General features: G+C 36.8%; 1 protein-coding gene across 1 annotated transcript; it reads left to right on the top strand.

The window, feature by feature from the left end:
• The first annotated feature begins 15,233 nt into the window (after positions 1–15,233).
• LOC144376728 (olfactory receptor 4D10-like) lies at positions 15,234–16,169 on the top strand. Its single transcript, XM_078045004.1, has one exon. It carries the CDS (start codon positions 15,234–15,236, stop codon positions 16,167–16,169), a length of 936 nt encoding a protein of 311 aa, XP_077901130.1.

Here is a 16,169-nt window from a genome sequence, read left to right as displayed (position 1 = left end):
CTGTGCGCTAGTGCTATTCCTGGCTCCCTGCATTCTCTAAGAAGTTATGGAAACTGATTGGGACATTTCAGATATTTACAATCAAAGAGTAAAATTCCTGCTGCCAAGCAATACTCACAACTCAGTCAATAACAGCAGATCTTACCACACACACACTCTAGCCTTAACTAAGCCTCAACAAATACTAATATATTGAATTTAATGTTATGTTCAATGAACTAAAAGAAGATCTAAGGAATTAAGAGCAAATGCAGGAGATGAGAGTCCACTTCAATAAAGAAATAGAGATAATGAAAGGAAGCCAATCAGAACTCCTGGAAATTAAAGACATAATAAATCAAATTAAAAATTCACTTGAAAGCATCACCAAAAGATTACATTGCATAAAAAAAAATAGAAGTTCAGGACTTGAAGGCAGTGTATGTGAACCTGAATACTCAGTATGCAATAAAGAGGGGTGGGCTGGGTGGAAAGACCATGATCAGAATATACAAGAACTCTGGGACAGCAGCAAGAGAACAAACCTGAGAGTCACTGGGATAGAAAAGAACATGGAGATAAAGCGAATGGCATTAAGAATATCTTCCGTCTGATAGTAACAGATAATTTTCTGTATACTAAAAGTGAGATAGACATCCACATACAGGAGTCATACAGAACCTCAATCTAGACAAAGTAAGAATAGAACCTCTTCAAGACACATCACAATTAAAATGCCTAAGAGAAAAGATGGAAAGAATATTAAAAATTACGAGAGGGGCTGGAGCTGGGGCTCAGTGGTAGAGTGCTTGCCTTGCATGTGTGAAGCACTGGGTTCGATCCTCAGCACCACATAAAAATAAATAAATAAATAAATATGTCCATCTACAACTAAGAATATATTTTTTTAAAAAAGTTGCAAAACAAAAAGTTGCAAGAGAGAAACATCAGCTCACATTTAGAGGCAAACAAATAAGTCTCACTTCTCTGACTTCTTGACTCAGATCCTAAAATCAAAGAGGGCCTAGAATGAGATATTCCAAGCTCTAAAAGAAAACAGTTGCCAGCCAAGGTCATTATACCCAGCAAAGATGTCTTTCAAAATCAATGGAGAGATAAAAAAAAAAAAAAAACTTTCCATGACAAGAATAAACTCAAAGAATTCATGACCACCCAGTTAGCACTACAAAGAATATTCAAAGATGAACTACACACAGAGGAACCCCAAAACAAACCCCAATTGTCCAAAACAGATGGAGATCAATATAAGACCAACTAACTACATGAAAATTAAGACAGAAATAAATATAGGAAAAAACAAGATGAGAAACTACAAATACATATCCATAACAAGACTGCATATAAATGGTCTAAAATAATACCAATGACATTCTTCTCAGAACTAAAAAAAAAAAAGTCTTAAAATTCATTTCAGAACAATAAAAGACCCAGAACAGCCAAAGGAATTTTAAGCCAAAAAAACAATGCTGGAGGCATCACAACATCTGACTTCAACTTGTACTACAGAGCTACAGTAACAGAAACTTTCTAATACTGACATAAAAACACATAGGCCAATGGTACAGAAGAGAAGACAGAGACAAACCTACTCATCTAAAGTCATATAATCCTTGCCAAAAACATACATTGAAAATGTAGCCTCTTTAACAAGTAGTCCTGGGAAAATAGGTTATTTTTATGTAGAAGAACAAAAATAGACCCTTATTTCTCACCCTGCACAAAAATCAACTCAAAAAGGATCAAAGAATTAGGAATTAAGCCAGATACTATGCAACTCCTGGAAGAAAATGTAGGATCAACACTTCAGCTTTTAGACCCAAGCAATGACTTTCTCAATAGGACACATATAGCTCAGGAAGTAATGCCAAGAGTTCATTAACGGGATGGCATCAAATTAAAAAGCTTCTGCACACCAAAAAAAAATTAGGAATGCAAAGAGACAACCTACAGGAGGAAGAAAAGTTTTGCTATCCTCTTCTGACAGAGGATAATATCTAGAATATCTCTAAAACACTTTACACCAAAATATCAAGTAACCTAATTAATAAATGGGCCAATGAATTAAACACACATACCTCAAAAGAAGAAATGAAAATGGCCAATAAATATATGGAAAAATGTTCAAAATTATTGGCAATTAGGGAAATGCAAATCAAAACTACACTGAGATTTCATCCCTATGAACAGTATAGTACTATTTGTACTTGGTGATATGGAGGAGGTGGGAGATAAGCAACTGCAAAAGGTAATATATTAGTGAATTCATTACTGGACATCTTCTGATATCTGTTTTACATGTTTTATGCATTTTGTTTTCTTGTGTATATAGTGGATATAATGGGCAAATTAGTCCCAATTTTTCAATATCTAGTCTCTAGATGTTAAAGAAATTGCCACTGTGTGAGCAAATAGTAAATTTGGCACATTTTGTACGTTTTATGTTAAAATTCGTAGGAAAGTTTGTCCTCTGTAAATGACTTTTGGATATGAAAACCATATCTAAGCAGTACATGCCAATACTTGTCCCCTTAACTGAAAATAAAGAGAAGAAAGTGAGAAGGGAAAAGTTCAAGGACAAAATGGTCAAGTTAGGAGACACCTCAGATTATAACCATTGCTATGTGTGCCATTTTATTTACCAGTGCTATGTGTATAGTGGACAGATTCTTACTTATGTGGGATATCTAGTCTTTCTATATATTTAGTAGTTCTTGATGTATTTAAAAGTAGAAGTAGCAGGATAAAAATTTTTATAAATAGCTTTTTAAACCTGAGGGGAAATACTGTGTTTGGAATTATTAAACTACCTCTGAACAGAATACTGTCTGTACTTGTTCATTGGGTCAAGAGAGGTGGAAGGAAAGAATTTGCAAAATGCATTTGGTTAGAGTGTGCTAGAAATTTTCAGCTTATTTATTGCCCTGTAATATGCGTTTCATTAACTTTGCTGTACTGTATATATTGTGTATCTGCTGGACAAAGGAGTCATAATTTTATAATATCTGGTCTCTAGATATTAAAGAGGTGGCCAATGTATGACAAAAGTAAAGTTAATAAACTAACACATTTTGTACACTTTGTGTTAAAATTCATGAAAAGGCAGTCTTTTGAGAAGGACTTTTGGAAGTGAAATTGTAACAGCATATTTGAGTGACCCATGTGCTTATATCACAAGAGACATAGGAAAAGATGTGGAAGAAATGAAGGATTCTAGGCCAGAATGATCCTACTTAAAAGAGACTTTCAGATATAACCATTGTGACATGTGTGTAGTTGATTCAACACTAATATGTATATAATCTTTCTAGATGTTTAGATGTGCATACAATATATTAAAGTAGAGGTAGTAAATAAAACATTTTGTAGATATCTTTTTATTAAAATGCATAATGGAATAACTATCTTTTGGAAGTAGAATGGTCAAAACACTTCTCAGAGAAGTGCATGTTACAGTTTGCTGGTTCAGGGAGGAAGAATGAAAAAAGGCTTTTTTCTGTTTTCTGTTAAACAAGAATGACTATTGTCCTTCATGCCTGTGGGTTTTGTTTTACTATGCTGTGTAAATAATGTATATAAAGACAAATCGACTCCTAATTGACACCTGGTCTAATTAGGTGTTAAAGAACTTGCCAGTGTACGATGAAAGTAAAGTTAGTAAACTAACACATGGAGTACACCGTGTGCTAAAATTCACAGGAAAGACTGTTCTTAAAACCACTTAGGAAGTGAAATTGTCAAAGCCATCTCTAAGCACTATAGATGTTATATCCGACCCGTAGGTTGATAAGATATGAGAAAGAGAAGGATTCTAGGCCAGAATGTTTCTCTTTGGAAGATACTTTCAAATTCTAGCTTTAAAAAGGGGGAGTTTTTGCTTCAAAGTCTAGCTTTTGTTAAGTAAGTGTGTATAGTCTATTCTTTGCCACTGTAAGTCCTTGTTGGAAACATCTTGTTTTTCCAGATGTTAAAAAGGGCACCTGGTAAAAAGTAGAGAGTTAAAGACATGTCCTTTGAGAATTTTCATTACTACCTAGAAATGCCATTTAGGGGAATGGGATTGTTGAACTTCATGTCTTGGAGAGTATGTTGAAGGTTCACTGGTGGGAGGGTGGGGGTGCGGAAAGTATGCATAAAGAAGCAATCTGTGCCCCTTACATTACTTCAGATTGTCTAGCCATTGTTATATGTGCATTTTAGTTAATATTGCTGGGTATTAGAGGACAAGTCCTAATGCTCAGAGTTTGTTAAAAGCAGCAAAATAATCTCTATATAAATATATTTTGATAGGTTTTAGGAAGAAATGACTTCTGTTAATCCACCTCTTGGAGATAGAGGTATTCCTAAAATTACCACTGGAATGGTGAAGAGGGAGAACAGGAAGGGTGAGGGGAAGTACTCTTTGCTCATATCTCCACATCTGGAAGACAGTTTTAGATTATACCCACAGTTACATGTATGCATTTTTGGTAAAGTAATTGTTTTTATTTTGCACAAATTTTAGACTTTATTTCACAACATCTAACTTTCTAGATGTCCTGATGTGGCGATGTATCATGAAAGATCGAGCGAATGAATTATCCAACTTGTAAGTAACTTTTTGTCATAGTTGATAGAAAAGATGCATCTTGGACATGGAATTGCTATATTTCTGGGCAGGACTTGTTCATAAGGTTGGCAGCAGAGAGGCAGAAGAAAGCATACAAGGAAAGATGGGAGTAAGTGCTCAAGGATTTACACTTGAGCCATTAATGTGTGTGCATCTTATGCCTGTATGATAAGAATATTTTAATTCACTGGGAACATGCATTCTTGCTAATATTTTAGTTGAAGAAATCTGGTAATGAAACAGGTTTGGTGTATTCTGTTGCTTTGTCTCATTTTAAATTGAAAATTAAAAGAATGCATATTTTAGTTGTAACTCTGTCAATAAGTCTATCTAAAGTCTTGTTGCCATTTCCGTCTTCAATGAAATTTTTTGTTGAGAGCCACAGCCAAAGGGGCCCCAGCAAACTTCCAGCTGCCAGCAAGCTTCAGACTGCCCCAGCAACATCTAGCTGATTGGCTCCTCTGCGGTGATGTTCATTGGGCTGTTTCCCTGCCCTTCAGACTGCCAGCTGATGATTGGCTCACAGCGGCCCCAGCAACATCTAGCTGATTGGCTCCTCCACGGAGCTGCTCATTGGGTGACTTCTTTGGCTCTGCCCACGCAACCCAGCCAATCGGCCTCAAGAGGAGGAGGATTGTGGGAGGTTGAGGGGCGGGTGTGGGAGAGAGAGGCTTGTGGAAGCCGGTGGTGGCAGTTGGGCTCTGAGGGTTTTTCCCTGGAGCTGTTTTGTTTGGCGTTTGTAGTTCTAAAAATAAAGTTAGTTTCTTTTTGACAAGTGGCTCCTGATTTGTGCCAAGCCAGACTTCGGCATTTTTTGTCCTGAAGAAAGGGTTACAATTCTTTGTAACAGATTGAGTTGGTGTCACGTATAATTGGTTATCAAAAACACGTAGCTTTGGGATTCTGAATTGGTGAATATTAGTGATGTATGGAAAAGCAAGATATACACTACAACACAAAATGGGATGCTGTGTATGAATGCATATGCACAATCTGGAGGGACACAGCCAACTAAGCTGCTTGTGACTGGATGACTTTGTTCTTTGCTTGTTTTTTCTTTTTCCTGTAATGCATATATTAACTTAAAAAAATAAAAGCTATTTTAAAAAATAAGAATACAAGTAATAAATCTTGGAGAGAATGTGGAGGGAAAAAAGAACACTTTTACACTGATGGTGGGATTTTAAATTAGTATCAAGATGGAAGATTCTCAAAAGACTAGGCGTGGAACCATCATATGACCCAGCTATATCACTCCTGATATTTTCCTAAATAATTCAAGTCACAATACTACATTAAACCCATGTTAATAGTAGGACAATTCACAATAAATAAACTATGGAACCAGCCTAGGTGTCCATCAACAGATGAATAAATAGAGAAAATGTAGTATATATACACACAATTTAATTCTATTCAACCATAATGAAAAATAAAATTTCATTTGCAAGAAAATGGATAGAACAAGAGACCATAGTGCTAAGGAAAATAAGTCAAACTCAGAAGGTCACAAGTTGAATATTTTCTGTCATATACAGAAGCTACAGAGGAAAAAGGAAAACAAATGTGGGTAATGGATCTCCTAAAAATCAAAGGGAGATCAGCAAAAGGATTTCCTCTAGGAGGAAAGTACTGGGGAGCAATATTGGCTAAATTACAATGCTATATTGTGTTCGTGTATGAACATGCAATGACAAATCCCATCATTATGTGCAACTATCATGCATCAATTTTTAAAAAATGATCTCAACTTCCCAATGAAAACACGTAGATTACCAAAATGGGTCAATAAAGTAAGATCTAAGTATATGCTATTTTTAAGACACTCATAGGCACAGACATTCACTGAAAGAAAAAGAATGAGGGAAAAAATCCCATGAAAAACGGGGTCCAAAACCAAAAATAGTAGCTATTCTTATATCTAACAAAGCATATTTCAATCAAAAAATAATCATAGAAGACAAAGAAGACCACTACATCCTGGTTAAGGGAACAATCTTTCAAGAAGTTGTAACAATAGTAAAAATATGTGCCCCAAATTCAGTGCATCTTATTACCCAAAAAAGAAAAAAACTTGACATTCAATCCTAGATAGATCCCAATACAATAATAAAGATTTCAGCACTCACATGAGTGATTTAAACACACAATTTTTTCAATATACAGGACATAAAAATCAACAAAATACTTTTATCTAAATACTATAAGCCAAATAGACTTAATAGACATCCCACAGAATATTTCACCCCAAAGCCACTGAATTTACCTTCTTCTCAGCAGTTCATGAGACCTTTTCCAAAACATACCATATTCTAGGTCACAAAATAAGTCTTAGGATATACACAAAATGGATATAATCCCATTCATCAGATCATAATGGAATGAAACTAGAAGTCAACAGCAAGAAAAATAATGGAAACCACACAAGTGTATGGAGATTGAACTATACTATTAAAGGAAGAGTGGATCATAGAAGAAATCAAGAAATTCTTAGAAACAAATGAGAACAGAGATACAATATATTCTTCTGGAGCATTCCAAGAGGAAGACTATAGCATTGAGTGGCTACATTAAAAAATAATAGTAATAAAGAGATTCCAAAGAAATAAACTGATACTCCACCTCAAAGCCTCAGAAAAGGAGAACAAATGAACTTCAAGATCCAGAGAATACTGAAAATAATTAAGATCAGAGCTGAAATTAATGAAATTGAGAATTAAAAAAACATAGGATTAATCCAACAAAGAGTTGGTTCTGAAAGATAAATAACATTGATAAATTCTTAGCCACCTTAATCAAAAGAGAGAGAAGAATCAAATAAACAAAATTGGAGTTGAAAAAGGAGATATCATCACAGATTAAATTCAGAGAATCATTAGAAATGGTTTTGAAATGTACACTCCAATGAACTGAAAAATCTAGATTACAAATGTCTAGCCATATATGAGCTGCCCAAATTGAAAGAAGAAGAAATATAAAGCCTAAACAGACCAATATTAAGTAATGAATTTAAAACCAATTAAAACCCATCTAACAAAGAAAAGCCTAGGACCAAATGGATTCTCAGCTGAGTTCTACCAGACCATTAAAGAAGAACTAATACCAGTCTTTCTCAAAATATTCCATGAAATTGAAAAGGAGAGAGCCCTACCATATGCATTCTATGAAGTCAATATAACCCTGATACCAAAACTAGACAAAGATACATCAAGGAAAGAAAACTATAAACCAATATCTCTGATGAACATATTTGCAAAAATCCTCAATAAAATATTAGCAAACCATTCAAAAACACATCAAGAAGATAACACACCATGTTCCAATGGGTTTTGTCCCAGAAATGCAAGGTTGGTTCAACATACACAAATCAATAAATGTAATTTGCCACATACAGTTGAGGAATCATATGATCATCTTAATAGATGCAGAAAAGACCTTGACAAAATCCAGCACACATTCATGTGAAAGACACTGGTGAGACTGACCTCAACGTTGTAAAGGCTATATATGACAAACCCAAAGCCAACATCATCCTGAAAAGAAAAAAAAAAACCTAAAAGTATTTCCTCCAAAATTAGGAATAAGACAAGGGTGTCCATTCTCACCAATTCTATTCAATACATTTCTTGAAACTCTAACTGGAGTAATCAGGGAGAGAAAGAAATTAAAGAAGTACAACAGGAAAAGAAATCAAATTATTCATTTGCTGATGATATGACCCTTATTAGAAAATGCAACCAAAAAAATGTCCACTAGAAGACTTCTAGAGCTGATAAATGAATTTGGCAAAGTAGCAGGATCAATATTTACATTCATAAATCAATAGCTTTATACCAAAAGTGATTTTGCTAAGAAAGAAATTGGAAAAATTATCCCATTCACATTAACCTCAAAAGAAGAAAATTCAGGAATTAACCAAAGAGGTAGATGATTTCTACACTGAAAATTACAAAACCCTGAAGAAATCAAGGAAGACTTTAGAAGATGGAAAGACCTCTCATGTTCTTGGATAGGCAGAATTCATACTGTCAAAATGACCATACTACCAAAAGCAATGTGCAGATTAAATGCAGTACCCATCAATATACCAATGCCATTCTTCACAACACTAGAAAAAGTGATTCTGAAATTCATCTGAAAGAATAAGAGACCCACAATAGTCAAAGCAATCCTAAGCAAGAAAAGCAATGCTGGAGGCATCACAACACCAGAACTCAAATTTTACTACAGAGCTACAGTGACAAAAACAACGTAGTATTGGCACCAAAATGGGCATGAAGACAATGGAATAGAATAGAAGACCCAGAGACAAATCCACATACTTACAGTCATCTGATACTAAACAAAATGTGTTGGAGAAAAGACAGACTCTAACAAATTGTGCTGGGGAAACTGGTTATCTATATGCAGAACAATAAAATTTGATCCCTATTTCTTATCTTGCACAAAAGTTAACTCAATGTGGACCAAAGACTTAAGAATCAGACCAGAAATTCTGAAACTGCTAGAAGAAATTGTAAGCCCAATACAACATATTGGCACAGGCACAGTATCCTTAACAAAACTCCTAAAGCATAAGAAGTCGATAAATCAAGAATCAAGAAGTGTGATGGCATAAATTAACAAGTTTCTGCACAACAAAGGAGACAACAGTGTAAAAAGAGAGAGCCTACAGAATGGCAAAAGAAAAATTCCAGTTGCTTCTCTGACAGAAATAATATCCAGAATATATGAAGAACTGAAAAACCTAGCAATAGAACCACAATATGACCCAGCTATTCCACTCCTTGGTATATATCCAAAATATTTAGAATCAGCATTCTATAGGGAAGCAGCCACATCAGTGTTTATAGCAGCACAATTCACAATAGCTAAACTGTGGAACCAACCTAGATGCCCTTCAGTGGATGAATGGATAAAAAAAAAGTGGAATATATACACAATGGAATTTTACTCAGCAATAAAAGAGAATAAAATCATGGCATTTGCAGGTAAATGGATGGCGTTGGAGAAGATAATGCTAAGTGAAGTTAGCTAATCCAAAAAAAAAAAATGCTGAATGTTTTCTCTGATATAAGAAGGCTTATCATAGTGAGGTAGGGAGGGGAAGCGTGGGAGGAATAGAAGAACTCTACATAGGGCAGAGGGGTAGGAGGGGAAGGGAGGGGGCAGGGGGTTAGCAAGGATGGTGGAACGGGATGGACATCATTATCCAAAGTACATGTATGAAGACACGAATTGGCGTGAACATACTTTATATACAACCAGAGATATGAAAAATCGTGCTGTATATGTGTAATAAGAATTGTAATGCACTCCATGTATTTTTTAAAAGTCAATTTAAAATTTTAAAAAATAAAATAAAAACAAAGTACATTATGAAGACACGAGTTGGTGTGAATATACTTTATATTCAACCAGAGATATGAAAAATTTGTGCTCTATATGTGTAATATGAATTGCAATGCATTCTGCTGTAGCATATAAATAAAAATAATAATTTTTAAAAAAGAATTTACCTTTAATCATAAAAATAGTAAAAGAATTCAACTACATTGTCACAAATAAAATATAAAAATAATATAAATATTAATGATATAAATATTAGTTTACTAATAATAGCTCATATATGTAGGTATTCAATAAACAATAAAGTTTATTATAAATAGTTAAAGAATTCAACCAGTTGGTTACATATGAGAGTAATAATATAAGTATTGATTCAACATAAGTATAATAATATAAATATCCATCTACTAATAATAGCTCATAATAGTATTTAATAAGCAATAAAGATTTTTAAATCTTCATGAAAATTATACATCCAACTTTCAGATAAGGATTATCTCAGGAAAGGAAGGAGATTCACAGCAGAGTTCTACTGTCATAAAGAAGAATGAAATTGTGACATTTGCTGGTATTCTTGTTCTGGTTTGATTGTACTCTTTAAATTCCATTTTTATGTTAAAAATATAGTCCAGTATAGATTCAGAATTCTCTTCAGCAAAATTTATTGCACAGTTCAAAGACCCCCCTCAGTTCCTGTGCATATTTAATATGCCTGTGTTGGCAGCCTGAGATTCTTTTTACATAGTACATACTTGTCATGCATAATTCAAAAATATAATTTTCTTACACTTTTCAAAATGTAAAAATGAACTCTGGAAAGATTTTAGGCATATTGACCTTCTTTGACAAAGACCTGATTAAGCTGAGGATAAGGGAATTGATTTTTTCTCTTGCCATTGATTACCGGGACACAGACCAAAGGGGCTTTTTCCATTAATGGAACACTTGCATATGTATTAGCAACAACTTAATAACTCCCACAGAAACTCCATCACCACCAGAGGAACTAGCCTCTTGGTTTCCACTCCCATGTCCAAAAATGTTTCTCTGCCTATCTCTCATAATAGGCCTGAGACTTTGGGACTAGTACCAGAGGCAGGGACACAGTGGAATAAATTATAGACAGAAGTCAGATTTTTTTCTATTGTCTCTAAACAATTTGGACACCAACCAAAATGTGTCCTTCTGTGCATTTGTGCACACACACACACATACACCAGTGCATGTTATGGCAACATTTTAATAAGTCCCATTGAAACCACACCACCAAAACTGCCATCAGCCACACGACGTCCACTTTCTTGTCCAATAATATTCTCTTTGCCGTTCTTGTACTGTGTCTGAGGCTGAGTGGTTTGAACATAACACAGGGATACAGAGGAAGAAACTTAAAAGATGTGATTCCTTGAGTCTGTCCTATATTTCCTGAAGAAAAAAAAAAGAGCAAGAATATTAAGATACTTAATCCTCCATCAGATGTTAGAAACAAAATCTTCAAGAATTAGTGTTGGAGCTGAAGGTATAAAGCTTAGTGGTAGAGCACTTTCCTGGAATGCCCAAGACCCTGGATTCAATTCTCAGCACTGCCAAAAAAAGAAGAAAAAAAGAATTAGTGTTTCCCTTTATTATGCACTGTACCCAACAGCATAAAGCTTTTAGTTTAAATTTTAGGATTGAAAGAAGTAGGTAAAGACATTAGACTTCTACTTAAGACTGAGTCATGCACATTGAAATCAAGATGCTGTTATTGATTATGTATCACTAATTTGACTTGAATATCTTCCAGGTATAGCAAATGCTACAGAGCCAAGATGACCATCTCACTGACAAGCAAAACGGTGGGTGTCAAACATTGGGAAGAGGGAGGGTGTGTTAAGAAGGATGCAGAATGCAGTCTGGGTGTGAGCAAATTCATCATGCATTCACCAAGAACCCTTGAGTTGCTTCTTGGTGACGCTTCCTCAGACTAACTTTAATGGATGAAGGGTTTCTGCCAAGTGCTTTTCTTCAGATGGACTTTTTCAAATGCCCTTGCAATGTGAGATCTTAACCAACATGGATTGAATTGGGGAAATAGGAAAGAGAACAGCATTGTCTTTTATCCTCTTTCTTTCTCTCCATATTTTACTCCTTCCTTGTATCCAAAATAGACGCCTGCTATATCATGAAAAACAGGAGTAACACTATTTCTGTCCTAATGGGTGAAGGTGATAATTAAAGACATCAACATTCTATGCCACATTGCACAAAAAGCACTCAGAACGTAGTAGTTGTATTATTGCTAGAAATGATTTTATCATCTACCTTCTCTCCTTTACTATCCAAATCTCTCTACTTCTCTCACAACATCTCCCTTTCTTATCATGCATTGTTTTTAACTTGCACAAATCATCCACATTTATTAGACTGCAAACACTTTAGCAGTGTGACCCAATCTATCTACATCCATTTTTTACTTAATATTTTTATTTAATATTATCTAAAATATTAGTTATGCATATTAAAGAAGTTTCATGTGATATTTCCACATATGCATAGAACCAGCTTGCACTGACCAAATTTGGCCTCCCTTTGTTCACCACCACCCCCAATACACACACCTCTTTCCAGTCTCTATGAATCACTATTCTACTTTCAGGTCAACTTTTGTAGCTTCCATGTGTGAGACGGAGCATGCACTACTTGCATATCTGTGTCTGGCTTACGTCCTTTAACATAATGTCATTCAGTTCCATCCATTTATCCATGTACATAGCAAGATTGCAATAAATGTCTGCTGGCTCTGCGTGAGGTAGAGCAAGTCATAATAATCATAAAACTTCCTTATTAAAAAAGCAGGCATTGTTCTGGTGACACAATGCCTCTCAATGCTTGTAGGATCCCCTCATTCTCTAAGCATGATTCAAAGAGGGAAAGAAGCACAGTGACTGGTACAGTGAAGTACCTCTGGAAGGAGGTCCCTGTTCTTTTCTCTCCCCCACACTCAAGCAAGAGCCACAACTTTCCATGACTGCTTTCCACAATATTCCCTGACAGTACAATACTAGATAAATGCATGGAAAACTGAAGGTGAAAAAGTCCAAGGGCATTGCTACCACCCATCTGAAAAAGAAAAAAATTAATTTAAAAATTTTGTAATCTTGAGGATGAGATCAAAGAGTCAGTGGACTTAGATCAATCATTCATCAACCAAAAATTACCTAGGTATTGTGCCTAAGTGAATCTAGTACACTGAATGTGACAACACACTCATTCATGAGGTAAGACAGATTTCTCTTAGTGATAAAAACCTGCTTTCATTCTACACTCCTACAGTGTGCCGACTGCACTGTGTTCCCCAATGCTGCCTTACCACTTACTGAACTTTCGCAAGTTCTTGCCTCTGTGTGATATATCCCTGCTTCTGATTCTTGGAAATTCATGAAGCCTGAGTGAAACCTTTGTCTCCTCTGGAAAACTTCCAACGCAGGTCCGCCATGCTCCCACAGTACTGATCAGGCCAGCATTGTGTCCCATGAGTGTTACACACTTAAATGTATGTGCTCTCCAGCACGCAGAAAATTTCCCCAAAGGTAGGACTTTGCCAAACTGTGTGTGTATTGCTAGTACCAGCCCAATCCCCACCTGGGAGGGTCACAGAATGTGTGTGGAAGGACAAAAGGACTCCTTGGCTAGATGCAGCCTCAGTGATAAATAAAGGCATTGTCAGGAATGCAGTTGAATCTAACTTTACAGAATCGGGTTCCACTTTTTTAATAGTCTTTTTTTTCAATTGTAGATGAATACAATACCTTTACTTATTTATTTATTTTATGTGGTGCTGAAGATCGAACCCAGTTCCTTACGCATGCAAGCAAGGGCTCTACCACTGAGCTACAGCCCCAGCCCTCGGGTTCCATTTTTCTAACATCAATTTCTGCTGCACCATGTTGTCGAGGGTGCTGCAGATGCCTGGGAGGTTAGGTTGAACCTATGCTAGGTCCTGATTTATCTGGAAACTCTATGACCTTTTTAAACATACAGCTCATCTGGGACTGTTTTTCTCTCACCTTTACCCTAAAATGGAGGTGAGGAAATAATTCTCACGAGTTGAATGCTTACACAACTATTGCATGTTCTCAGTAACAAATGGAATCTAGGTTTGGGAACTAAACAGAATCACATCCGTTCAACAACTTACTAGTGTTGTCAGTTTGGGGAAATGAGCTCACCTTTTTTGAACATTGTGTCTTTGTCTGTAGGAATGAAATAAAAACCACTTCTTCATAAGAGAGAACTATTCACAAGACACTTTATGTCTTGAGATGGGAAGCTTGCAGAGGGCATCCTGACTGACCCCCAGATGGTTTTTCTCAACCACTTGGAGATGGATCTACTGATATCTACAAGACAGGGGAAGGAGGAGCAGAGCAGGGAGAGAAGTAGGTTTCCAGTTTGCTTCCGCCTTTTGGCAGAGCCTAAAACTGAGCTCCTGCATCAGAACTTGATCTTCAGTTTTGTAGCCTGTCAAGTGAATCTCCCTCTCAGTTCAGATTCCTCTTGCTCTCTGTGGGCTCCAACTGAGAGTGTCCACGCAGTTCAGAGTTGAGGGTCACAGCCCCCATCAGATGCAACCCGTGCTGCAGTCTCCCAGTCCAGAGCTCTCTGCACAATGTCCCACAGCCTCTCTCGGCAGAACCAAGCCTTCATTCCGTCTTAATGAATTTACAAAAGCATCTTTCAGATTTCCAAAACATCCACAGGTTCTGGTAATGTGGAGAAATAACAGATAATAATGACAAATTAGGATCGGTTGAAACAAAAATAAGAACATGCAGGTGGTCCTTTTATATCTTGCCTTTAAGGAAGCCAGAAACTTTCACCACCTCCCTTCAAAGAAGCACAATGGACAAGAGTTGAAACAATTTTATTAAAGCAGAATAAGACTCAGAAAAGTTTTTATGATATTGGAGGTTAATACCAAAGCATCAATTTCAACTTTGGTGGCTTTATCTCCTCAAATGTGCTATGTAGAGGTCACTCCTTAATGGACTTTCTTACCCAAAATAGTTCTATAGGAAAAGGAATGAATGGTGTTGTGTGTAAAATGTGATTTGATCACAAAACCTGATTGCCATTTTTAAAATGTGGACAACTTAATAAACTGAAAACACTGCAGCCATGCAGGGAAGCTTCTGGTTGCATACTAGGACCTTGGAAAGACAAGAAAATAAGTTCTCCTTTCTTTCAAATGACACACCTTGGAACCAAAGAGCAAAAGGAGGATGACTCCATAGAGATGGAGAACTGCACCAGGGTAAAAGAATTTGTTTTCCTTGGCCTCACCCAGAATCAAGACGTGAGCTTTGTCTTGTTCCTTTTCCTACTTCTGGTGTACCTGACGACTCTGCTGGGAAACCTTCTCATCATGGTCACTGTGACCTGGGAGTCACGCCTCCACACCCCCATGTATTTTTTGCTCCGTAATTTGTCGATGGCTGACATCTGCTTTTCCTCCATCACAGCTCCCAAGGTGCTGGTGGACCTTCTCTCTGACAAGAAGACCATCTCCTTCAATGGCTGCCTCACTCAGATGTTCTTCTTCCACCTTATTGGGGGGGTGGATGTAATTTCTCTGTCAGTGATGGCTCTAGATCGATATGTGGCCATCTCCAAGCCCCTGCACTACGTGACCATCATGAACAGAAACAGTTGCATAGGGTTAATAGTGGGCTCCTGGCTGGGGGGCTTCGCCCACTCCATTGTGCAGATCGCCCTCTTGCTCCCACTGCCCTTCTGTGGACCCAATGTCCTTGACACTTTCTACTGTGACGTCCCCCAGGTCCTCAAACTCGCCTGTACTGACATTTTTGTACTTGAACTGCTCATGATTTCCAACAATGGGATGCTCACCACACTGTGGTTTTTCTTGCTCCTGGTGTCCTATTTGGTCATATTATTATTAATAAGGTCCCAGGCAGGAGAGGGCAGGAGGAAAGCCATCTCCACATGCACCTCCCACATCACCGTGGTGACCCTGCACTTTGTGCCCTGCATCTATGTCTATGCCAGGCCCTTCACTGCCCTCCCCACAGATAAGGCCATCTCCGTCACCTACACTGTTATCTCCCCTCTGCTGAACCCCTTGATCTACACTCTGAGGAACCAGGAGATGAAGTCAGCCATGGGGAGACTCAGGAAAAGACTTGGACCTTCTGACAGAATGGACCAGTAG

The sequence above is a fragment of the Ictidomys tridecemlineatus genome, chromosome 4, assembly GCF_052094955.1.
Source record: "Ictidomys tridecemlineatus isolate mIctTri1 chromosome 4, mIctTri1.hap1, whole genome shotgun sequence".
Taxonomy (NCBI): Eukaryota; Metazoa; Chordata; class Mammalia; order Rodentia; family Sciuridae; genus Ictidomys; species Ictidomys tridecemlineatus.
The sequence above is the reverse complement of the archived record's forward strand: the minus strand, read 5'-3'. Positions and strand labels throughout refer to the sequence as shown.

What these genes read in the sequence shown, in the direction of transcription:
- LOC144376728 (XM_078045004.1), top strand. Translation starts at nt 15,234, where the DNA reads ATGGAGAACTGCACCAGGGTAAAAGAATTTGTTTTCCTTGGCCTCACC.